The following is a 24,147-nucleotide window of genomic DNA, read 5'->3' on the forward strand; positions in this document are numbered from 1 at the left end:
GACCTAACGTTCAAATATGATTCAGAAATGTTATCTCAAGAGAGTTGTCAGTTATATATCTAGTCATACAGTAACATAGATCATCCTATCCTGGAGACGCCTGGCCTGCGCTAATAATTGCCGCCTTCAATTCACACAAAGAAAACTATAATGCGGTCTCCTGGTGCTTTCCGTGTAAAATTAAGTTTATTTTGATAGACTCAGGATTCAGTGTTACTTCTATATTTAAGCAGGCTCCCGATTAGCGCTAATCGCACACTCCTAGTTTTGAGACTCGCCGAGCTACAGACGTTATGTTGGAATTCCTAATTATAAACTCTTTTGCCGTATCTACTTTGGAGTCTGCCTTTCCTCTGCACTTGGGTTCCGAAATTGCCAGTGCACGTCGTGACACCCAGGTATTCTTGGAGAGGGAGCAACGGAACAAAGGATGTGTTCCGGGAACGACGGTTTCCCTAGGTAATTGAATGTTTCGGAGATAATAGTAATCAAATTCTAATCTGAAATTGTAAGTAGTTTTGTGAACCCCTGACCATTTTATGTATATTTTTACTAGTAAATAAACTTTTATATGTATGTGGAAAAAGGGCAGCGGTGAAGGATCATCGCACTGTGGCAAGAACAGTAGTGAGGGAATGTCACACCACGGGATGGACGGCACCGAGGAAGCGTCACACGGTCCCATTGGTGAGAACTTTTCATCTATCTGGATGTTGGAACAAAGCTGAAGAGAAGGTTTATTTATTGGGAACCCGACGTAACAAAGGAATAGGCAAGAAAGAAACGGGTTCTATGCGGTAGGGTAATTTTAAGCAGTTTTTGGAGTGGTCCATACAGCATTGTGGGCTGAATAGTCTGTAATGTGCTGTCAATTTCTATGTTCTAAAAAGATTATCTTTATTTGTCAATAAACATCGAAACGCGTCGTCTGTGGTATTTCTGGGGCAGTCCGCTAATTTCACCGTGCTTCCAGGGCCAGAGTAGCGTGCCCACAATTTACCAACCCCATCCATACGTCTTTGAAAAGCGGTGCACCATGAGGAAACACACGCGGTCGTGGGGTGGACGTACAAACTCCACACAGGCGGCTGCTGGAAATGAGCCCGGACCCGGACCGAGCACGCTGCAATAGCGCGACGTTAACCGCCAGCCCATGCCGCCCTTGTTGGTGTGCTTAGTCTGTTAGAAGGTCGGTTCTAGTGCGGTCATTGAAGGATTTGTCTGCTGTGGATATGGGAACAGGTGTAGGTAACACAGTCCCCTGGAATCACACCACTTGGAACCAGAAAAGAGGCGTTCTCCTCCGGTGCTGAGGTCAATTAACCAGCCTCGTGATTTCTATGTTTCCTGATCGCATTGAGAGAGCCCGTTGGATCATTCGAGCATTTTCTCCCCTACCCTCTCCCCCATTGATTATTTGCCTATTCACGTTGTTCCACGTATGATCTTGCCGTACGCAGTCAGACTACACCCGAGAAGTAGAGGATTTTGTTTACTAATCCGAGGTGGAGAGAGGCGCCATGTAAATATAGCGCTTACTCGTGTGTTGCTGAGCGCTTGATCCCCTCCCCGTTCCCTCCCCTCCCCGGGAGGGAGTGTCTGAGGTTGCGGAAGATACCTATCCATATTCAGGAACTTTAGGGTATCGGTCTGGGGCGAGCGGACTGCGATCCATGTGTGTCCCAGGTTTGGATATCCCGAGGTCTCGGAACAAGAAAGACTCGTTTTTCAGCGGGTCTCGGGATTTTCGGATCCGAGGATTCTGCGGGTGTCTAGATATTGCGGAACTCGTGATTCCGCGGCCCCCTGTGCTTGCAGATCCCAGGATTTCACAAATCCCGGGATTTGCAGGTATCTGGATTTTTCGGATTCCTGAAAGTTGCAGATCGAAAACTGAGGATCTCGGCATTTGTGGCTGCCAAGATTTTATGGGTCCCGTAATTTCTAGACTGAATATCGCGGTTTACGTATGGGATTTGCGAGTCTCAATATTTGCGGGACTTGGGATCTTACAGGTTTCGGGAAATTGCAGGTCTTAATATTTGTGGTCCTGGAATTTACCTATTATAAGACGTTGTGGATTCCAGGATATGGAGGTCGCGGGTTCCGTGGGTCTCCGCAGTTGCGGATCCCAGGTTTTTACGGATTTCAGTATTTGTGGGTATTGGGACTTTGTTGGGGATTCCGGGAACTGCGAATCGTGAGAATACCGGGATCTGCGGTTTCTCAGATATTGCGGGTCGTGTTATCTTGCGTGTCTCCGGCCACTGCTCACCTGTCCGATCACCTCGGAGAAGCGGTTGTTCAGCCCTTTGATTTCTTCCTTCTCCTGGTTGCGCGCTGCCCTGCCCTGTGCATCCAGTTCCAGCCGCGGCTCGTCCGGCAGCAACATGGTGCTGATGGAGAAGGAGCGCGGCATCGTGCGGAGGGTGGACGTCCGCTGCAGCGACCGGCTGCTGTATCCCAATGGGGGGTTCGACATGGCAACGGGTCCTGAGCTCCACTGCAAACGCCGAACCGAAGTGCCACCGCACAGCTGTCACCAGAGCCTTTAACAAGCTATTTACATTAGCCCCGCCCTCTCCATTTTCCATTGGACCCAGCGAGAGGCAGGGCTCCAATGAAACCTCGGCTTTCGCCTATTAATGAGTCATTTGAAAGGCGGCGGGCTGCAATTGGACAATGAAGTTGCCAGTCATAAACCATGACTTCAGATGTATATAAGCAGAAATTCACCTGAGCCAAAAGAGGCAGGTGAGAGGAGCACAGGTGGGTAGGTGTGAGGGGTACAGGTAGAGGCGAACAGGTGAGAAGGCAGAGCAGGAGATACAAGGCAAGAGGGAGACAGAGAAAAGGGAGAGAACAGAAGGCACGGGAGAGGAGAGGGGGTCAAAAGGGGAGATAGGAGAGAGAAAGCGAGAGACGAGAGGATTTGCAGGGGCCGGACAAAGGGCGAAGTGTCCCTGAGCAGAAGCGGAGAGGGGTAGACAGATTGCGGTGTGAAGCGGGTCATCGGGTACCTGGAATTGAACAGAGAATGGAGATGCTCGGAGCTAGGCTGAACAGAGGAAACTCTGTCTTCATGCGTTCGCCCAGCACAGCCAGTCTGGTGAGCATGAGCCCTCAGCGGCGGTCCAGCACCGCCCGGAGTCTCCAGAGCGACCTGGGCAAGAACGTGCGGTTGATCTCGCACGGTCCGGTGAACGGGCCCGCTTTCGGGCGGATGGGGTTCCCGGGACCGACTTTCAACCAGCAGGACGAACTGCAGGGGTTGAACAAGCGGCTCGCCGCCTATATGAACAAGGTAAAGACCCTCGAGACCGCCAACAAGGAACTGGAGGACAAGATTAAGGACGCGTTGGCCAAGAGAGGCACGACGACCCGCGACTGGCAGTCGTACGAGAAACCCGTGGTGGACATCTGTAAGCAGGTGGGTGCCCATAAGACATGGGAGCAGAATTGGGCTATTCGGCCCGTCGAGTCTGCTCCGCCATTCTCAACCCCATTCTCTTGCCTCCTCTCCTTTACCTTTGACGTCCTGACTGATCAAGAACATATCAACCTCTGCTTTAAATAGAAAGGGACGGATCCGGGCTCTGGACCACGCTTTATCCTCTTTCTTTCCATTCCACTTGAAGGGTCCCGACCTGACACGTCGACACTTTCTGCTTCCACCCTGCCACAGCTGCTGCCGGACTGGCTGAGTTGCTCCAGCTTTGTGTGTGTGTGCGCGCGCGCTCCCGTTGACAGCTCACACCCGGTCCCGGATTGCTGGCACTGTCGAGCGTTGCTCTAACAGCGAGGCTACCGTGTTGCCCTAGCGCGAGGTGCGTGCTCTCACTGTGATGAGTGAGCCACGGCCCCGTGCCCATCTACACCACTGTTCTGCCGCGTCTGAATGAACGCACCCTGCTCTGCATTATAGGTTCAGGACACCAACATGGACAATGCCGGCCTGACCTTACAGCTGGACAATTGCGAACTGGCGTCCGATGACTTCAAAGTGAAGTGAGTATTCGAGAGGGTCTGATGGTTTAAAGTTTACAGCACGAAAGCAGACCCTTCGATCTAACTTTACGCACAGAATGCGGCGTGTGTGTGTGGAGCGCCCTGCCCGGGATGGTGGTAGAGGCAGGTACATGAGGGACATTTAATAAACTCTGGGATCGGCACATAGATGGTAGAAAACTGGAGTGCTATGTGGGAGGGAAGGGTTTGATTAATCCTGGAGGAGGCTAGAAGTCTAGCCAAGTACAGTGAAATGCATTGTTTGCGTTAACAACCAACACAACCCAAGCGTGTGCCGCAGGCAGCCCACCGGCGTCGCCACACATTCTAGTGCCAACATACCATGCCCAAAATGCTCAGCAGAACAACACCGAACACACCAAGCAACAAAACCAACAACAGCAAAACAAGCCCCATTCCTCCCTCAAACGGCAGCTCTCCGGCTCCAGAACAGGCTTCGGCCGTCCGGCTTTGTCCGTAACTATATATTTCCTATCCATGGGCTTGTTTAAATGTTGTTATTGTGCCTACTTCAACCGCTTCCTCTGGCAGCTCGTTCCATGTACCTGCCACCCTCTGGGTGAAAGAGTTGCCCCTCAAGGTTCCCTTTGAATCTTTTCCCCCTCTCATCCTGAACTCTTGCCCCTGAGTTTTAGACTCGCTTAGCCTCGAGGAGAGCCGGCCCGTGGTGTGGTGGTAACGGCAAATCCGGCGGGCTCCTTGCCCGCTTTCCATCCGCGCTGTGGTGTTGAGTGTCAAGCTGGCAACCCGGCCTCGTAAACATTGTTAAAGAAATGGCACGATTGCCGCCCGATGCGCCATAAGGCGCAGAGAGGAATAACAACCCTCGAGAGAAGGACTATTACTATCCATCTTATCCAAGCCGCTCATGGTCTTATAAACTCTATAAAACCGCCCCTCCACCTCTCACTCTCCAGGGAAAAACTGTCCCGGGCTGCCCAGTCCTTGTAGTTCAAACTTTAAAATATGTTTCATATCGAAGTATGTACGCTCGCTCAGTGGCCACTTTATTAGGTACACCGGCACACCAATCATGAGGCAGCAACACAATGCATAAAAACATGCAGACATGACCCAGAGGTTCGGTGTTGTTCAGACCAAACATCAGAATGGGGAAGGAATGTGATCTAAGTGACTTTGCCCGTGGAATGTTTGTTGGTGCCAGACGGGGTGGTTTGAGTATCCGAGAAGCAGCTGATCTCCTGGGGTTTTCACGCACAACCATCTCCAGAGTTTACAGAGAATGGTGCGAAAAACAAAACAATAGAAATGCAGTGAGCAGCAGTTCTGTGGGCGAAGCCGCACTGTCAATGAGAGAGGTCAGAGGGAATGACAGGAAAGTGACAGTAACTCAACTAGCCATATGTTAGAACAATCGTGTGCGCAGAGCGCCTCTGAACGCACCACACGTCAAACCTTGAAGTGATGCTCAGCGGCTACTTTATTATGTACGGGAGGTAATAAAGCGGCAACTGAGTGTACAAACTCCTTACAGACAGTGGCGGGAAATCAACCCAGATCCAACAACCAGCGCTGTGAAATATCACTGTAGTTCGATAACTGAGTGCGAGGGGAGAAAATTTCTCCAGGACGCTGGTCTGATTTGAGAACGGTTTCCGGGGGAAATTTTTCAAGAAAGTTAATAACAATGAAAATAACCTATTTATAGAGCATTTTTCATACAAACAATGTAGTTCAAAGTGCTTTATAATGGGATAAAGTGCGAACATAAAAATAAAAGGGAAAAAAAGATGTTAATTAAAACCAAGCATAAATTTATTAGAGTTTGAGTCGGCGTTTAGAAGTGTCAACTGAGTCTGCATCCCTTGTAGTTTCAGGTATTGAGTTCTACAGTTTAGGAGCGCCGTTCAAAAAAAAAACTGTCCTGCCAATTATCTTTTGAGAGAGATAGTTTAAATTTAAGAGAGTGGCGGAAGAAGACCTGAGAGCTCGAGCAGCATTATAAAACGAAAGCGATTCAGTGAGGGCTTTAAAATTAATTCTAAAAGATACATGAAGCCAATGCGGAGTAGCTAGGACGGGAGCGATGTGTTCCCTTATCTTGGTTTTAGTTAAAAATCTAGCAGCGGCGTTTGGAATGAGTTGAAGCTTTTCAATGGGTTGCTTTGGAAGGCCATAAAAGTGCATCTATTCTATTCGACATGAAGTCATGAAATAGGTTTTCAGCATCATTACGTGACAGAAACGAGTGTAAAAATGCTGCTTTGGTCGCTTTCTTTATGTGGGATTTAAAATTCAAATCCTAATCAAGGATAACACATGGGCTTGTTACTTCTGATTTTACAAGGGGAGCCAAGTTTTCTCAAGAAGTTTATCTCTTTTGGGGAAACAGCACAACCTGTGAGGGGCCAGCATAGGCGGGATGGCCAAATGGCCTCAGTAGACCAGTGTGTCAGAGACTGGGCTTAGTGTGGAGGATGTTCAGTAACCTGGCGATCCTCGGTGTCCTCAGGTGGCAGTCGGAGATGGACTTGAGGCAGTCGGTAGAACAGGACCTCAATGGTCTGAGAAAAATTCTCGAAGAGACCAACATCGGCCGTGGGCAGGTGGAGGCGCAGATCGAAGCCTTGAACGAGGAGCTCAGATACCTCCGCAAGAACCATCAGGAGGTACAATAACGGTTTCTGCTGCTGCTCTTGGGCCAGCTTATTGAACTCACCTGAGGGGTGTGAGATAGAGGCGCAGTGGGTAGGGCTGCTGCCTTCAAGGTTCGATCCTGACCTCCGGCGCTGTCTTTGTGGAGTTTGCACGTTCTCCCCGGGTGCTCCAGGCTTCTTCCACGTGCCAAAGACGTGCAGACCGGTGGTTTAATTGGCCGCAGCACATTGCCTCCCTAGTGTGTGGGTGAGAGATAGAATCTGGGGGGGGGCGTGTAGGGAGGACGAAATGGGATCAGTGCCTTTTGACCCACCATGCCGTGTCAAATTTTTAATCTACTCTAAGGTCAATTTAACCATTCTCTCCTATATAGCCCCAATTTTCTTTCATCTATGTGTGTATCTCTTAAATGTCTCTAACGTTTCTTCCTCCACCACCATCCCTGGCAGTCAGTTCCACAAACCCACCACTCTATGTATGAAACTTACTTCTGTCATCTCCCCTATACATTCCTCAAATCACCTTAAAGTGACACCCCCTGGTATTTGCCATTTCTGCCCTGGGGAACAGAGTGCTTGCTCTCCACTCACTCCTTGCCTCTTATCATGTACATCTCTGCCAAGTCACCTCTCATCCTTCTTTGCTCCAAAGAGAAAAGCCCTAGCTCACTCAACCTATCTTCATAAAACATGCTCTCTAATCCAGGCAACATCCTGGTAAATCTCCTCTGCACTCTCCCTAAAGCTTCCACATCCTTCCTAAAATGTGTTGACCAAAACTGAGCTCAATATTTCAAATGTGGTCTGACCAGGGTTTTAGAGAGCTCCAGTGTTACCTAGCAGCTCTCTAACTCAATCTCTGATTAATGGAAACACACCATATGCCTTCTTAACCAACCGATCAGGAGTTCTCTTTTCTTTGAAGAGGTTTTCTTCATGTGTGGAATCTGAAGTTCTCTGTATGGGCAATGCCCACTTAGTGAGACTGGGAGATAGCTGTCAGAACTGGGCATGAGAGGGCGTGTGATGGCAGAGCAATGAGAGAAATCTAGGGAAGGTTATAAAATCTCTGAGCAAGAATCAGAATCGGGTTTATTTTCACTGACATATGTCGTGAAATTTGTTGTTTTGTGGCAGCAGTATAGTGCAGTGCATAAAAATTACAATAAGAAATATGTATTTATATATATTTCAGTTAAATAAGTAGTGCAGGAAGAGCAAAATAATGAAGTAGTATTCATGGGTTTGTTGTCCATTCCGATGGCAGAGGGGTAGAAGATATTCCTAAAATGTTGAGGGTGTCTTCAGGCTCCTGCACCACCTCCCTAATGGCGTTTTATGAGAAGAGGACATATTCTGGGTGATGGGGGTCCTTAATGATGGATGCTGCCTTCTTTAGCTAATGCCTTTTTAAGATATCCTCAATGCTAGGAAGGCTTGTGCCTGTGATGGAGCTGCATGAGATTGCAATCCTCTGAAACTTTTTCTGACCCTGTGCAGTGGCCCCTCCACCAGCCAGTTGTGCACCCAGTTAGATTGCTCTTCACAGTGTACAGGTACTAGTATTGGCCCTTTGCCCACGCCTCAGTAAGTTCCACACCCACCATGATGCCGGGCTGTTCTTCTGTCACCTCCGTCTCTGAGCCCACTTCTTTGCCAAGAATTCCACACCCTGTACTGATGACCCCCTTCTCCCGTCTCCAACCCTCCTCCTCCTGGACACCCCGCTCTGATTCTCTGCCTGGTCTGGATCTTTTCACCTTGAATTGATGAGAAATCAGCCGGCTTGACTTCATCCCTCTACCCTCCTCCTTGAACCTTGCACCCTCTGAGTGCACTGCCTTCCACTCTCTCAGCACCATTCCCAACCTTGCCATCAAAGGGGGTTTTGTTGTAGTGAGAAAGACTGACCTCTACCTTGTTAAGCAAAGGTGGCACATCTCTGCATACCTCCCCCTTGAAGAGGACTCCACTCCAGACCATCAGAAAACTGTCTCTGACATCATCAACAATGGAGAACTCCCATCCACCACCACCAAACTCGTGGTTCTCTTACCCCACACTTCTACCTCCTATCCAAGATCCACAAACCTGACCGTCCATGTAAGCCCAATGTCTCTGCCTGCTCCTGCCTCACTGAACTCATGTCCTCATGACACCATTCTATTCCCCCTACCCCCCGCCCCCAGGTTCAATCCCTTCCCACCAACATCCATGACACCTCTCGTGTTCTTGGTTTCCTCAGAAATGTTCAGTTCTCTGGCCCTGACTGCCTTGACTTCCCCATGGCTGTTCAGTCTCTATACACATCTATCTCCCAGGAAGAAGGTCTTAAGACTCTCCACTTCTTTCTCAATAAAAGAACCATCAGTTCCCCAACACCACCACCCTCCTCCATCTGGCCAAACTGGTCCTTACCCTCAACAATTTTTCCTTCGTCTCCTCTCAATTTCACTAAACCTGAGGGGTAGCCATGACCACCTGCATGGACCCCAGCTAAGCCTGCCTTTTTGTTTGCTATGTACAACAGTTTGTGTTCCAAACCTTCACTGGTAATGCTCCCCAATTCTTCCTCCACTACACTGATGACTGCATTGGAAATGATTCATGCACCAATGCTGAGCTCTTCAATATCACAAACTTTGCCTCCAACTACCACCAGCCCGTAAATTCACTTGGTCCATATCTTTCATCTCTTCTCCCTTTCTTGATCTTTGGAGATAAATTGTTGATCGTCATCCTTTATAAACCTACCGATTCCCATAGTTACCTTGACTATAGCTCTTCCCACCCTGTCTCCTTTAAAAAAAAAGCTAATCCTTTTTCTCAGTCCCTTCATCTCTGCTGCATCTGTTCTCAGGATGCAGCTTTCCTTTCCAGGACACCAGAGATGTCCTCCTTCTTCAAAGAACAGGGTTCCCTTCCTCCATTATTGATGCTTCCCTCACCCACATCTCCTCCATTTCCTAAACATCCTGCTCACCCCATCTTCCTGCTGCCTTAACAGTTAGAGAGTTCCTCATGTCTTTAACTACCACCCATGAGCTGTCATTCTCCACAACTTCCGTCATCTCCAAAAAACCACCAAACATATCTTTAGCTCTTTCCTCCTTCTGCTTTTTACAGGGATCACTCCTTCTGTGATTCCCTTGCCCATTCACCCCTCCCCACTGATCTCCCACCCGACACTTATCTCTGCAAGTGGCCAAGGTGCTACACCTGCTTGTCCACCTCCTCCCTACCTCCATACAGGACCCCAAACAGTCCGTCCATGTGAGGCACCATTTCACCTGTGAACCTGTTGAGGTCACCCATTGCGTCCAGTACTCCCAAAGGAGCTTTTTCTACATTGGTGAGATAAGTGTAAGTTGGGGAACTGCTTCATTGAGCACCTTCGCTTCATCCACCAAAAGCAGAACTTCCCGGTGGCCAGACATTTTAATTCTGATTCTCATTCCCTTTCCAACATATCGATCCATGGCCTCCTCCTTGTGCCATAATGAGGCCACCCTCAGGGTGGAGGAGCAACACCTTGTATTCCATCTGGGTAACCTCCAACTTGATAGGAATGAATATTGATTTCTCCTTCCTGTAAAAAATTAATTTCCCTTCTCCTCCCCTCTTCTATTCCCCACTCTGGCCTCCTGCCTTATCTCACCTGCCTATCACCTCCCCCTGGGTCCCCTCTTCCTTCCTTTCCGCCTATGGTCTGCTCTCCTCTCATATCAGATTCCTTCCTCTCCAGCCCTTTATCGTTCCTACCCACCTGGCTTCTACCTTCTAGCTACCCTCCTTCCCTAACCCTACCTTTTTATTCTGGCATTTTCCCCCTTTGTTTCCAGTCTGAAGGAGGGTCTTGCTCCAAAACATCGACTGTTTTTCCATTTCCATAGATGTTGCCTGAGCTGCTGAGTTTCCCCAGCATTTTGTGCATTACATTGGGATTGGTCGATTATTGTCACATGTGAAAAGCTTGTCTTGCATACTGTTCATACAGATCAGATACAGCCACAGTGCATTGAGCTAGAATGAGGTAAAATGATAACAATGCAGAATAAAGTCTAAAATCTACCAAAAAAATTGCAGTGCAGGTAAATGGTAAATTGTAAGATCATAATGAGTGATAGGGTTTGTTTTGCATGCCATCCATACACATCAGTACATGGAGGTAGTGCAAAGGAAAGCAATTGCAGAATGCAAAATAAAGTGTTACAGTTACAGAGAAAGTTCAGTGCAGGTGGACACTAAGGTGCAAGGCCATACTGAGGTGGACTGTGAGGTCAAGGGTCCATCCTATCATACAAGAGGTCCGTTCACGAGCGTGATAAAAAGCTGTCTTTGAGCCTGGTGATGTGTGCTTTCAGGCTTATGTATCTTCTGCCTGATGGGAGATGGGAGAAGAGAGAATATTTGGGGTTGGACGGTGTCTTTGATTATGCTGGCTACTTTACTGAGGCAGTGAGAAGTGTAGACAGAGTCCATGGTTCCATAATCCACTGAGCTGTGTACTGTAGTGTGCCCACAATGGAGATAGCTGAGTGCATCAATCTCTACAGCCTCTTGCAATCCTGTACTTTGGGGTCTCTATTCCAGGCTGTGATGCAACTAGTCAGAATGAACACAGCTGCAAAACCCCAACACTACCTCCAAATGTATTTCCTTTCTCCCTCTCAGCTTGCAGTAGTGCTATTGTTTCTTTTGCTTATTATGTATAATTTAAGTTTATGTTTATAATGTACTGTGCTGCTGCTGCAAAAAGCTCACTTCCATGGCATTTATAAGACATAGAGGCAGAATTGGGCTATTCAGCCCATCACATTTCCCTCGCCATTGCATCATGGGTGATTTACTATCCCTCTCAACCATATTCTCCTGCCTTCTTTCTGTTACCTTTGACACCCTTGCTAATCAAGGACCTATCAACCTCTGCTTTAAATACACTCAATCACTTGTCCCTCTCAACCCCATTCTCCTGACTTCTCCCCATAACTTTTCACTCTGTGACTTATCAAGAATCTATCAACCTCCACTTTAAACATACCCAATGACCTGGCCACCACAGCCATCTGTGGCAATGGATTCCATAGATTCACCTCCCTCTGGCTGAAGAAATTCCTCCTCATCTGTTCTGAAGGGACGTCCCTCTTTTCTGAGGTTGCACCTTCTGGTCCAAGACTCCCCCACAGAGGAAACACCTTCCCCATGTCCACTCTATCTAGGACATTCAATATTTAATAGATTTCAATGAGATCTTCTCTCATTCTTCTAAACTCCAGTGAGTACAGGCCCAGAACCATCAAACATTCCTCATACATTAACCCTTTCATTCCTGGAATTATTCTCATGAACCTCCTCTGGACTAGCTCCAATGCCAGCACATCATTTCTTGAAATGGGGCCCAAAAGTGACGTAAACCACCTAATTTATCAAAATCATTTATAGATTTAGATTCCTTAAGGTTCTCATAACTGTGGTGGCAGGAGTAGCAGGATTGAGCTCCCACTACCTATCAAATACTCCCAGTATGGTGCCTTTCAAATAGCCTCTGACAACCAAGTCCAGTTCATGGTCTTCATTAGCCACCAAGCCCAGCGAAACTGTTTCTACTGTCAGGAGAAGTGGCAAAGGTGGGTTATCGGAGCCTTAAAGCCACTCACTTTGGGCAGTTTGGCCTTGCCAGCCGTGGTTGACAGGTCAACCAGGAGAAGGAAAACTTTGATTTCAATCCTCTGCTGCTTTGCGGCTATACCCACTCACGAGGAGCCTGCTGCATGGGCTACAGTTTGCTCTCCGTATCGCCCTGCCCTGGCTTGCGTATAGCTAGGTCACAACATCCATGTCGACCCTGACCAACAGAGGGCCTTCTTATACTGTCTAGCTCACAATCAGACTGCAGTGTTCGACAGGTTATATCCTGAGGCTCTCACTCTTCTGCCCCTTTTTGCCATGGTAATTTTCTTTTTATATGTTCTATATCGTAACAAAGTATTGTTTTTACACATTGCACTGTACTGCTGCCACAAAACAACAAAGTTCATGATATATATAATTGATAATAAGCCTGATTCTGAGTCGGTCTGCCCATGACAAAAAACGTGAAATTGCACTGCCTCCATTTTGCCCACTGAATGGAACGGCTCTCCGTACTCTAAAGTTTCTGTTTGTCCACACAGGAGGTGGATGAACTCAGACGGCAGATTTCGAAATCCGACGTCTTGGTGGAGCTTGACAACTCTGAAGAGGAGGATCTGGGACAAATGATTAACAAGATTCGCGAGGAATACCAGGTCCTTGCAGACCAGAACAAGAAGGAGGCAGAGGAATGCTACAGGAAGAAGGTAACGGGCACAGGGTGACTGTGTTTCTGAGCCTCCTGAGTGTTGTCACCAAATGCATCAAAGCGGGCAGTGGGTTAATAATAGTGGTATACACATATAGGTGCCTGCTTACCTGCTTAGACCCGTCACCCCTGGTGTTGCGTGAATGAAGCTACCAGAGAAAATTACTGGTAGATTCAAAGCAGCTTCTTTATTCGACAAAACTAGGTACAACAGGCATCGTATGGGGACGCTTTCGCTCGCAAGGTCTGGCTGGGCCAACATGAGGCCTGGTATTTTATGTGCCAAACATCAAAGGACAACTCCATATTTACAATGTGTGGACAATGCTTTCTTTGAAACTACATACAACTTCACACCTCCTGATTCACATCTACAACACAGACATCCAAATGAATTTTAATCACCATTATCTGGGCTGGGATTCACAGCTTTTAGGAACCCAGTGTTCAGAGCTGCACTCCAAATTAAATGCACCATACATTTTCAGGTGTGAAGACTGGTAGTCAAAGTCAATTGCTAAATGTAAATGTTCTAAACCCAACAGTCACTCTAACAACCCCTGTTGGACCATGGGCTGTGGACAGCAGCTTGCCCAATCTGTCCTGGGCCAGTCTTTCAAGTTGTCCCCAGGTACAGCCCATCTTTAAAGATCCCTATTCTCGCAGTGATGAGATCTTTGGAGCTTCTGCTGGCATTTCTGTAGCTCTGGGTTTTTTGCAGGATGGATTTGCGTGCCCAACAATCCTCCTTTTACAGCTGGGTCTGTGTCTGCAACTGAAGTTCAAGCACCTTAATGAAGTAGACTGAGAGCTCAAGAGTTCAATTACGTCATACAGGAGGCCTGTTCAAGACTCTGATAACAGTGGGTTAGAAGCTGTCTTTAAGTTTGGCTGTACGTGTTTTCGGGTCTCTGTGTCTTCTGCCCAATTGGAGATGGGGAAGAGAGAATGTCCTAAGTGGGTGGGGTCTTTGATTATGTTGGCTCTTTATGGTGCAAGATAACGAGATAGATTGTGAGATCAATAATCCATCTTATTGTATTAGAGGGTCATTCAATAGTCTTACAACAGCGGGGTGCTGCATTGAGGTAGTACAATATTAATGAGGCAGAATACAGAGAGGGTGCAGTGCAGGTAGATTGTGAGGTCAAGGATCCATCTTATCATACTAGGGAACCATTCAAGAGTTTTATAACGTGGGGTAGATGCTGTCCTTGAGCCTGGTGGTACATGCTTTTAGGCTTTGTATCTTCAACCTGGTGGGAAAGGGAAGAAGAGAGATGTCCGGGATGGGTGGGGTCTTTGATTATGTCAGCTGTTTACTGAAGTAGTGAGTAGTGTAGATACTGTCCATGGAGGGGTGGCTGGTTTTCATAAGACCGTAAAACACAGAGGCAGAACTAGGCCAGTCGGACCATCGAGCTGTCTTTGCCATTCGAACGTGGCATTTTCCGTGAGACACAGGTGAATGTATGAAAGGTGAGTGTGAGGACGTTTTTTGAACAAGAAGCAGAGAAGCTGTGTGTGAATAAGGATGTTGGTATGGTGTGCGTGTGTATGTGGGTGGGGAGGGGTGAGAGAGTGTGTGCTGTGTCCCTGTAGAGTCAAAGTTTGCTCTGATCACCCAGTTTGATGCCACATCCCTTAAGCAAGTCAGGCAATATTCATGGAGGGTGATAAATCCTTTCCAGTCCTGATGAAGGTTTTCACCCCAAAATGTCGACTGTTTATTCTTCTCCATAGATGCTGCCTGACCTGCTGAGTTCCACCAGCATTTTGTGTGCGTTGCTCTGGGTTTCCAACATCTGCAGTATCTCTTGTGCCTTCTTTTGCAGTTTGACTCTGCCTCCCTTGAGGTCTCAAAGAACAACGAGGCTTTGCAGGCAGCGAAGCTGAACGTCACTGACCTCCGGCGTCAGATCAAAGCCCTGGAGGTGGAGCAGCGCACCCTCGGAGCCACGGTACCGACGGCACTCTGTTCCAGACTGCGAATCACAAGCACAGGCGCGCACACGCAGACTCAGAATCTCCCATTCCCACACACGGCTCGCATATACCACACCGCTTACTGATCATATAATGACATGTATACACACAATCTCACAGATCCATACACACATAATTTCACACGAGCACACACACATAATCACACACGAGCGCACACATATAATCTCACACATCCACACGCACATAATCTCACACATCCACACGCACATCCTCACACACATCCACACGCACATAATCACACACGAGCGCACATGCACACATTATCACGCACGAGCACACACGCATATTTAATCGCACGCACACGTAGGCACACTCATACAACTTCGATAGAGATATACAAAATTACGAAGGTATAGATAGGGTAAATGCAAGCAGTCTTTTCCCACTGAGGTTGGGTGAGACGAGAAGCAGAGGTCAGAAGTTAAAGGTGAAATATTTAAGGGGAACCTGAGAAGGAACTTCTCTCAGAGAGTGGTGAAAATGTGGAACGAGCTGCCAGTGAAAGTGGTGGATGCAGTTTTGATTTCAACACTTAAGAGAAGTTTAGATAAGCGCAGGGATGGGAGGTGTATGGAGGGCTTTGGTCTGGGTGCGGGTCAGTGGAACTCGGAAAAGTAATACTGTAGTTCAGCATGGATTAGACAGTCTAAAGGGCTTGTTTCTGTGTTGTACCTCTCTCTTAACTCTCTCCCTCACTAACAATGCTATACAGTAACATAACTAATGAAGTTCCTGACACTTGTGTATTGTCACTGTGGCATTCTATGTCTACTTCTAGGCTTTGTCTGCAGTTCCCTATTACTATATTAGCACAATCTACATCCCTATTTCAAAGTTCAAAGTACATTTGTTATTAAACTACATATATGTCACCATAATCTACTCTGAAGATAGAACATAGAACAGGAACAGGTCTTTCAACTCACAATGTTGGTCAGAATCAATTATATTAGTAATCGAAGGGCCAACTCAACCGATCCCTTCTGCCTACATAAAGTCCATATCCTTCTTTTTCCTCATATTCATGTGCCAATCTAAATGTCTCTTTAATCTCTCTGATGTATCTCCCTCTTCCATCTCTACAGGCAATGCATTTCTGTCACCCACCACTTTCTGTGGGAGGGGAAAATGCTTGTCAATCACATTTCCTTTGAAATTACACGCCCCTCCCCGCTATGAGATATTTCACCACTGGGAAAAAGATGCCGTCTGTCTACTCTATCTATGCCTCTCTTAATCTTATAAACCTCTATCAGATCTCCCCTCAGCCCCCGATGCTTCAGAAAAAACAACCCGAGTTTGTCCAACTTCTCATTATAACAATTCCCTCTAATCCGGCCAGCATCCTGGTGAACCTCTTCTGCACTCCAAATTGAGAATCATTTTCTTGCAGGCATTCACATTTCACTGGAAAACTAAAAAATACAATAAAATCAATTAAAAATTTCACAATAACAGATTTTTCCCCTTCTTGGGTAGAAGGAGGCATGGGATCCAAGGGGACATTGCTTTGTGGATCCAGAATTGGTTTGCCCACCAAAGGCAAAGAGTGGTTGTAGATGGGTCATATTCTGCATGGAAGTCGGTCACCAGCGGAGTGCCTCAGGGATCTGTTCTGGGACCCTTCGTGATTTTTATAAATGACCTGGATGAGGAAGTGGGGGGATGGGTTAGTAAGTTTCCTGATGACACAAAGGTTGGAGGTTTGTGGATAGTGTGGAGGGCTGTCAGAGGTTACAGCGGGACATTGATAGGATGCAAAACTGGGCTGAGAAGTGGCAGATGGAGTTCAACCCAGATAAGTGTGAGGTGGTTCACCTTGGTAGGTCAAATATGATGGCAGAATATAGGTATTAATGGTAAGACTCTTGGCAGTGTGGAGGATCAGAGAGATCTCGGGGTCCGGTCCACAGGACGATCAAAGCAGCTGCGCAGGTTGACTCTGTGGTTAAGAAGGCATATGGTCTATTGGCCTTCATCAATCATGGGATTGAATTTAGGAGTCGAGAGGTAATGTTGCAGCTATATAGGACCCTGGTCAGACCCCACTTGGAGTACTGTGCTCAGTTCTGGTCGCCTCACTACAGGAAGGATGTGGAAGCCATAGAAAGGGTACAGAGGAGATTTACAAGGATGTTGCCTGGATTGGGGAGCATGCCCTATGAGAATAGGTTGAGTGAACTCGGTCTTTTCTCCTTGGAGCGATGGAGGATGAGAGGTGACCTGATAGAGGTGTATAAGATGATGAGAGGCATTGATCGTGTGGATAGTCAGAGGCTTTTTCCCGGGGCTGAAATAGTTCCCACAAGAGGGCACAGGTTTAAGGTGCTGGGGAGTATATACAGAGGAGATGTCTGGGGTAAGTTTTTTACACAGAGAGTGGTGAGTGCAGGGAATGAGCTGCTGGCGGTGGTGGTGGAGGCAGATACGACGGGGTCTTTTAAGAGACTTTTGGATAGGTACATGGAGCTTAGAAAAATAGAGGGCTGTGGGTAACCCTAGTAATTTCTAAGGTAAGGACATGTTCGGCACAGCTTTGTGGGCCAAAGGGCCTATATTGTGATGTAGGTTTTCTATGTTTCTATGTAACAACAACATTTGCAATTATCTAGTCAACAGGGGTCTCTGGTTTCTTTCCACATCCCAAAGACATGTAGGCTAGATGATTTCTGTCGATGAAAGAAAGATCAGCTTTATTTGTCAAGTGTGTTCCTGTGCTGTAGGGGATGGGTTGATATGGGGGGCAGTGCAGTGGGCTGACACACTGACCCTGACTACTCTGACAGATCCAGTCGCTGGAGGACACCCTGCAGGACACCGAGGAGCGAGTGGCCGCTGAGCTCCAGAGCCTGGCCAACACCATCGCCAGCCTAGAGCAGCAGTTGGCACAGCACCGCACAGACCTGAAGAACCGGGGCATGGAGTACCAGGCCTTGCTCAACACCAAGATGAGGCTACAGGCGGAGATCGACACCTATCGAAAGCTTCTGGAGGGAGATGGGTAACATACAGCCTGGCGTGAACACCCCCCTCCCCCACCCCCACGACTTGGGGCTCCAGGGCAGTTGGGGTTGGGGTTTTGTGGGGAGCAGGGCAAAAACGACAATTAAATATTTTAACCGAGTCACGTTAAGATGGAACACACTTACAGTGTGGGAGCGATGTATTGGCGGGCCTGGTTCAAATAACATGCGCACCCCTAAGTCTGCATGAAAAGAGAGCCTTTCGCATGCAGGAGGCCCGATCGATTCACCATACAGTCGGCCAGCTGCATGCGTACTGGCCACATTTTTGTAACTGATCTGATATGGTAAAGGGAGGACTGGAGGCAGATGCAACTGGGAGCTGAGTTGGAGGGTGGGGCAATGAGACTGGCTGGATTGGTTCCACGCGGGTCTGGTAGGATGTGGAGGTGTGAATGGCCTCCACTACTTCCAGCCATCCATGTGATTCCAAAACCATCCCACTATCCCCAACTAACCCATGACAGCATACTCCCCGACTCAGCCTCAGCCTCTCCCCCCCGGAATGAATCATTAATATAGGCTTTATTTGTCACATGTATGTCAAAGCCTACAGTGAAATGCGTCGTTTGTGTCAGCTACCAAAACAGTTCCCGGGATGTGCTGGTGGCAGCCTGCAAGTGTCGTCACATATAGCATGCCCACAACTTGCTAACCCTTACCCCATGTGTCATTGGAATGCGGGAGGAAACTGGAGCTCGGGGAGGAAACCCACGTGGTCACAGGGAGAACGTGCAAACTCTTTACGGACAGTGGCGGGAATTGAACCTGACTGATGATTGGTTGTTGCCGTTGTAAAGCATTACGCTAACTGTGCCAGCTATTCTCACTACCATTGAGGTCTAATTGCAAGGTTGAGTAGTCTGGTGACTAATGGCAGGTGGGATGAAGGGGTGGTTAGTGATTCTCACTAACCCTTAGTGACTCAGGGCAATCGGTTGCCCCTCTGTGCGTAAACGTGTTTCTGTTTTCCAGGTTAAGTCAATCAAACCACCCAAGATCACCTCTAGGCACTGGAGGTTAGTTGATGGTTCTGCACAGAGGAACAGCCACCATGTAACTGAAGCTGAGGGGTGTTGCTGAACTTTTCATTGTTAGAGAGAACCACAAATAGAAACTATTTGGTACCCCAGAACATCCACAAGAAAGCTTTCGATAGTATAAAAGTAATATAAACCTTTTTGCAAGGTTCCCCATGGTAGGCTGATTCAGAAATTCAGGAAGCATGGGATCCGGGGAAACTTGGCTGTGTGGATTCAGAATTGGCTTAGCCATTGAAGGCAGATTGTTGTAGCTGGAGTGTATTCAGTGACCAGTGGTGTTCTGCGAGGAACCCTGCTCTTTTGTGATTTCTATAAATGACTTGGATGAGGAAGTGGAAGGGTGGGTAGTAAGTTTGTAGATGGCATGAAAGTTGATGAAGTTGTGTGAGTGTAGAAGGTTCTTAAACCTTCTTAGGTTAGAATGCAACACTGATAAATACAGAGCTGGGCTAAGAAGTGGCAGGCGGAGTTCAACTCAGAAAACTGTGAAGAAATTAATTTTGTAAGGTCGAACAGGGTTAATGATGGGATTCCTAGCGGGTTGGAGGAACAGAGGGATCTTGAAGTCCAAATCTATAGAACCCTCAAAGTTGATGGTTAAGAAGATGTGTGGAGTGCTGGCCTTCGTTAGTCAGGGTATTGAGTTCAAGAGCCACGAGGTACCATTGCAACTCTATAAGACCCTGGCTAGACCATACCTGGTTATGTTCTGTTCTGGTTGCCTCATTTTCGGAAGGATGTGGAAGCTTTAGGGAGGGTGCAGAGAAGATTTACTGGGATACTGCCTGATTAGACAGCATTTTTTTATGAGGAAGTTGAGCGAGCTAGGGATGTAAAGGAAATAAATCACCCAGATAATTTCATCCTGTAGAATATTAATTGTTAAAAGTGAAGAAATTGCAGATGAATTCAGAATCAGAATCAGGTTTATTATCACCGATGTACAGTATGTTGTGAAACTTGCAGGTTTGTGGCAGCAGCACAGTGCATTACAAAAAATTACTACAAGTTACAATAAAAACATAAAATTAAAGTAGTAGAGCAAAAACAGAGCACAATAGTGAGGTTGTGTTCATGGGTTCATTGTCCGTTCAGAAATCTGATGTCCAAAGGGAAGAAGCTGTTCCAAAGCATTGAGTGTGTGTCTTTAGGCTCCTGTACCACTTCCCTGACGGTCGCAGTGAGAAGAGGGCATGTCCAGGTTGGCGAGGGTCCTTAATGGTGGCTTTCCCAAACACCCTGTACGGAAGCAAACAATGTAATGAGGGACAACAAACCCAGATATCACTTTGGGATAAAATTGGGACCAGAATCAGTTGACTATGTGTGGACAACATCTTACTACCTTTACTCAAGAAGGGCAGACAGGAGTGCAACAGGCCAGTGAGTCAAACACCTGTTGTAAATAAGTTATGGGGGGAGAGTTCCAAGGGATGGAAAGGCAGGGATTGAATGGCGATATCTGTTAAGTGTTGTTAATGTATCTGCCTCAAACACTTCCTCTGGCAGCTCATTCCAAGTACTCATCTCCTTCTGTGTGCCAAGTTTGCCCTTGATGTTGTGCTGACATTTTAACCTACTCCAAGATCAATCCCCTCTCTCCTACACGGCTCTCCATTTTCCTTTGCTGATGGGGCACTCGACCCGACTAATTTGTCCAAGGTTTTTGAAGAAATAGCAATATACATTCACTATGACACTGTGCTAGAAAGGAAGATTAGGTATATTTGTCACATGTACTTCAAAACATCCCATGAAATGCATTTTTGAGTCAAAACAGTCCAAATATGTGCTGGGGGCAGTCCACCAATGTCACCATGGTTCCATCATCAGTGTAGCGTGGCCACATCTTCCCCAACCCAAAAATATTTGCAATGTGGTAGGTAACTCATTATTGCTTGGATCATATGAGACTGAGGGGTGACTTTATAGAAGTGTGTAAAATCAAAGGGGCAAAGACACGGTGAACATACACAGACTTTTTCCCAGGGTTGAGGAATCAACAACCGGAAGGGGTGAGGGTGAGATTTAAAAGGGACCCAGAGGGCAACTTCATCACACACAGCATGGTCCATGTATGGAACGAGCTTCCAGAGGAGGTGATTGAGGCAGATACGTTACCAACATTTTTGGACATTTGGACAGATGCAGTACACAGACAAGAATGCAAGACCCTACAGAGAATAGTAAAAATTGATGAAAGAGTCACGAGGATCTCCCTTCCTGCTGTGGGTGACATTTACTGGGAGCATTGTACGTAAAGGACCCAAAGCATTGTTGAGGATCTCTACCACCCATCCCACAATCTCTTTGACCCACTACTGTCAGGAAGGAGGTACAGGAGCATCAGGACTAGTACTGCCAGACTGGGTAACAGCTTCTTTCCTCAGCCTGAGAGACTAATGAATACTTTGGCACCACAGAGGGTTCATCACTAGGATAGCAAGCTGTTTACTGTTTACCTGTGTTGTGCACTGCATGCACTCGGAATTATATTTTATTAATTTATTTCTGGAAATATTTTGTTTTGTATGCTGTGCATGTTTTGTGAGTGCACAGTGGTCCGGAGAAACGTTGTTTCGTTTGATTGTATGTATGTACAGTCAGATGACAATAAACTTGAACTTCAACTTGAAGTACAGGTGAAATGGGACTTGCTCAGGTGGGCACCTTGGTCAACATGGCCAAGTTGGGCTGAAGGGCCTGTTACCATTCTGTGACCCTTACTCTCTGTTTGAATCGTTTGCAGATCCAAGGAAAAGCGCTAAGAAAGTCATCATCATTTCGCAGAAACTTGTGGAGGGGAAACTTGTTTCAGAGAAACAGGAAACAAAAGAAATCCTGCATTGAAAATCCTTTCCATCTGCGCCAAATTCTGGGAGAACGTTCCAAAGGATTTAGAGCTAAAACGCTTGGGGAAGGGTCTGTCTGCCTATCGCTTGGGGAAGGGGCTGGGGTACAAGGGTCAGAGGTCGACTTGGGAAGTGGGTTTCAGTTAGGTAAAGGCGAAGAAGCAGGGTGTTCAATGTTTAAAGTTCAAAGTAAATTTATTATCAAACTACATATATCTCACTACATACAACCCTGAGATTCACTTTCTTACAGGCCTTCACAGTAAATACAAAGATACACAACAGAATCAATGAAAGACCGCACACGAAAAATTGGAAAAACAGCCATTGTGCAAAAGAAAACAAACTGAACAAATACAATAAGAAAAAATAATCAATAATAAGCAATACATATTGAGAATGGGAGATAAAAAGTCCTTGAAAGTGAGTCCATAATTTCAGTGTTGGGGTGAGTGAGGTTGAGTGAAGTTATCCCCTTTAGTTCAAGCGTCTGTTGGTTGCAGGTAATAACCGTCGCTGAACTTGGTGTGGTTCCTGAGGCTCCTACTCTCTTCTCGCTGCTGCCATAAGGGAGGTGATACGGGGGGGGGTGGGGGAGAATGTGGTTCTATCCTCTTGTGTTCCCAGTGCTCCCTTTAGTACCCAGGGGCCTGAGCTGTTTCACAGTGATCCAAGCTCCACTGATGGCCTAATTCTGCACGTGGCTTTATAGTCTTCTCAGCATCACTGAACCCACTGTCATTTTGTGTAGGCAGAGCACTTAAGGTGAGCGTTCAGCTGTCTGCAATGCTCAGATCTTAACCTCGTACTTGCTTTTGGCACGTCTATTGTACATTTCCATGGGCTTCTTGAAAACTTAGGCTTAATTTTGTCCAAAGCATTAACATTTCTTGATATAAATGTGGGGGAGGATGATGTGGGAATCTGATTTTGCCGTTGTAACTCTGCTTGCTTCTCTAAATGACATAATAAAAGATTCTGCTTGAACTTCCCAATGGACGCAGACTGAACATCATTTACAAGCCTAAGACACAGGACCAGGTCATTCAGCCAAACTGATCTGCACTGGGATTAGGCAAAATATTAGCCTGTCACATGTACATCGAAGCACACAGTGAAGTATGTCCTTTGCGTCAACTACCAACACAGTCCGTGGCTGCGCTGAATCAGCCCGCAAGGGTTCAAAATAAGTTTATTATCAAAGTACTACCCTGGGATTCATTTTCTTGTGGGCATTCACAGTAGAGCATAGAAATGCAATAGAATCAATGAAAGTCTACACTTAAAGACTGAAAACAACTGGTGCTTGAAATAAGTCAAATGGTGCAAATACAACAAAAAAACTAACAATAATATTTCATAAATAAATAATACTGAGGACGTGATAGTAGGCTTGAAAATGAGTCCATAGGTTGTGTGTATCTGGTGACAAAAGAGCATGCCCACACTGATCTATACGCCTTTGGAATGTGGAAAGTACCCAGAAGAAAACTGTGGTCATGGGGTGAACATACAAGCTCCTTAAAGCGGTGGGAATCGAATTCCGAATGGTGATCGCTGGTGGGAGTTGAATCTCACTTCGACTTTCATTTCATCCCAGTTCCAGATCTTATTCCAGAATCTTAAGTCTATAGTCATGGGCTTACATACCCAGGGTGGGCACGTGGCCAAGTGGTTAAGGCATTCAACTAGCGATCTGAAGGTCGTGAGTTCGAGCCCCCGCCGAGGCAACGTGTTGTGGCTTTGAGCAAGGCACTTAATCACACATTGCTCTGCGACGGCACTGGTGCCAAACTGTATGGGTCCTAATGCCCTTCCCTTGGACAACGTTGGTGTCGTGGAGAGGGGAGACTTGCAGCATGGGCAACTGCTGGTCTTCCATACAACCTTGCCCAGGCCTGCGCCCTGGAGAGTGAAGACTTTCCAGGCGCAGATCCATGGTCTTGCAGGACTAATGGATGCCTTTTACATACCCAGGATATAAATGCCATGAAAATTGTTATTTTTTTGCTATAGAAGTACAGCACATTGCAAGATGAGGACAATATATGCTACCATAAATTATGTGTTTAAAATAAACAAAGAGTACAAATTTGAGAGAAGAATAAAAATAAATAGTCCAATCAATCAGAAAGGCAGGAGGATTGGTATCCAGGGATATTGGTACTGCACGCATTCAAAGGATGAATTGAATAAGTATTTTGCATTAGTCTTCACTGTAAAAGACACTAGCAA

The 24,147-nt window shown here is 46.8% G+C and overlaps 2 protein-coding genes across 2 annotated transcripts in view; one reads left to right on the forward strand and one right to left on the reverse strand.

Annotated features, from left to right (window-relative positions):
• The window catches only part of LOC140199872 (keratin, type II cytoskeletal 8-like), a 42,638-nt gene extending 40,196 nt beyond the window's left edge, over positions 1–2,442 (reverse strand). Inside the window, exon 1 of the mRNA XM_072262383.1 lies at positions 2,276–2,442. Coding sequence (XP_072118484.1) covers positions 2,276–2,419 — 144 coding nt within the window. The 5' untranslated portion in view covers positions 2,420–2,442. The remainder of the gene's footprint in view (positions 1–2,275) is intronic.
• A 595-nt stretch (positions 2,443–3,037) lies between these two features.
• On the forward strand, positions 3,038–21,941 carry LOC140199873 (keratin, type I cytoskeletal 18-like). The gene is made up of 8 exons (XM_072262384.1): positions 3,038–3,430; positions 3,926–4,008; positions 6,503–6,659; positions 12,821–12,985; positions 14,823–14,948; positions 17,781–17,995; positions 18,993–19,036; positions 21,810–21,941. Exons 1-8 carry the CDS (start codon positions 3,038–3,040, stop codon positions 21,908–21,910), a joined length of 1,284 nt encoding a protein of 427 aa, XP_072118485.1. The 3' UTR covers positions 21,911–21,941.
• Positions 21,942–24,147: the final 2,206 nt, after the last annotated feature.

Source organism: Mobula birostris, chromosome 6, assembly GCF_030028105.1.
Source record: "Mobula birostris isolate sMobBir1 chromosome 6, sMobBir1.hap1, whole genome shotgun sequence".
Taxonomy (NCBI): domain Eukaryota; kingdom Metazoa; phylum Chordata; class Chondrichthyes; order Myliobatiformes; family Myliobatidae; genus Mobula; species Mobula birostris.

What these genes read in the sequence shown, in the direction of transcription:
- LOC140199873 (XM_072262384.1), top strand. Translation starts at nt 3,038, where the DNA reads ATGGAGATGCTCGGAGCTAGGCTGAACAGAGGAAACTCTGTCTTCATG. An exon ending in TCCGCAAGAACCATCAGGAG is followed by an intron (nt 6,660 to 12,820) that starts GTACAATAACGG and finishes TTGTCCACACAG; the next exon opens with GAGGTGGATGAACTCAGACG. An exon ending in AGGAATGCTACAGGAAGAAG is followed by an intron (nt 12,986 to 14,822) that starts GTAACGGGCACA and finishes CTTCTTTTGCAG; the next exon opens with TTTGACTCTGCCTCCCTTGA.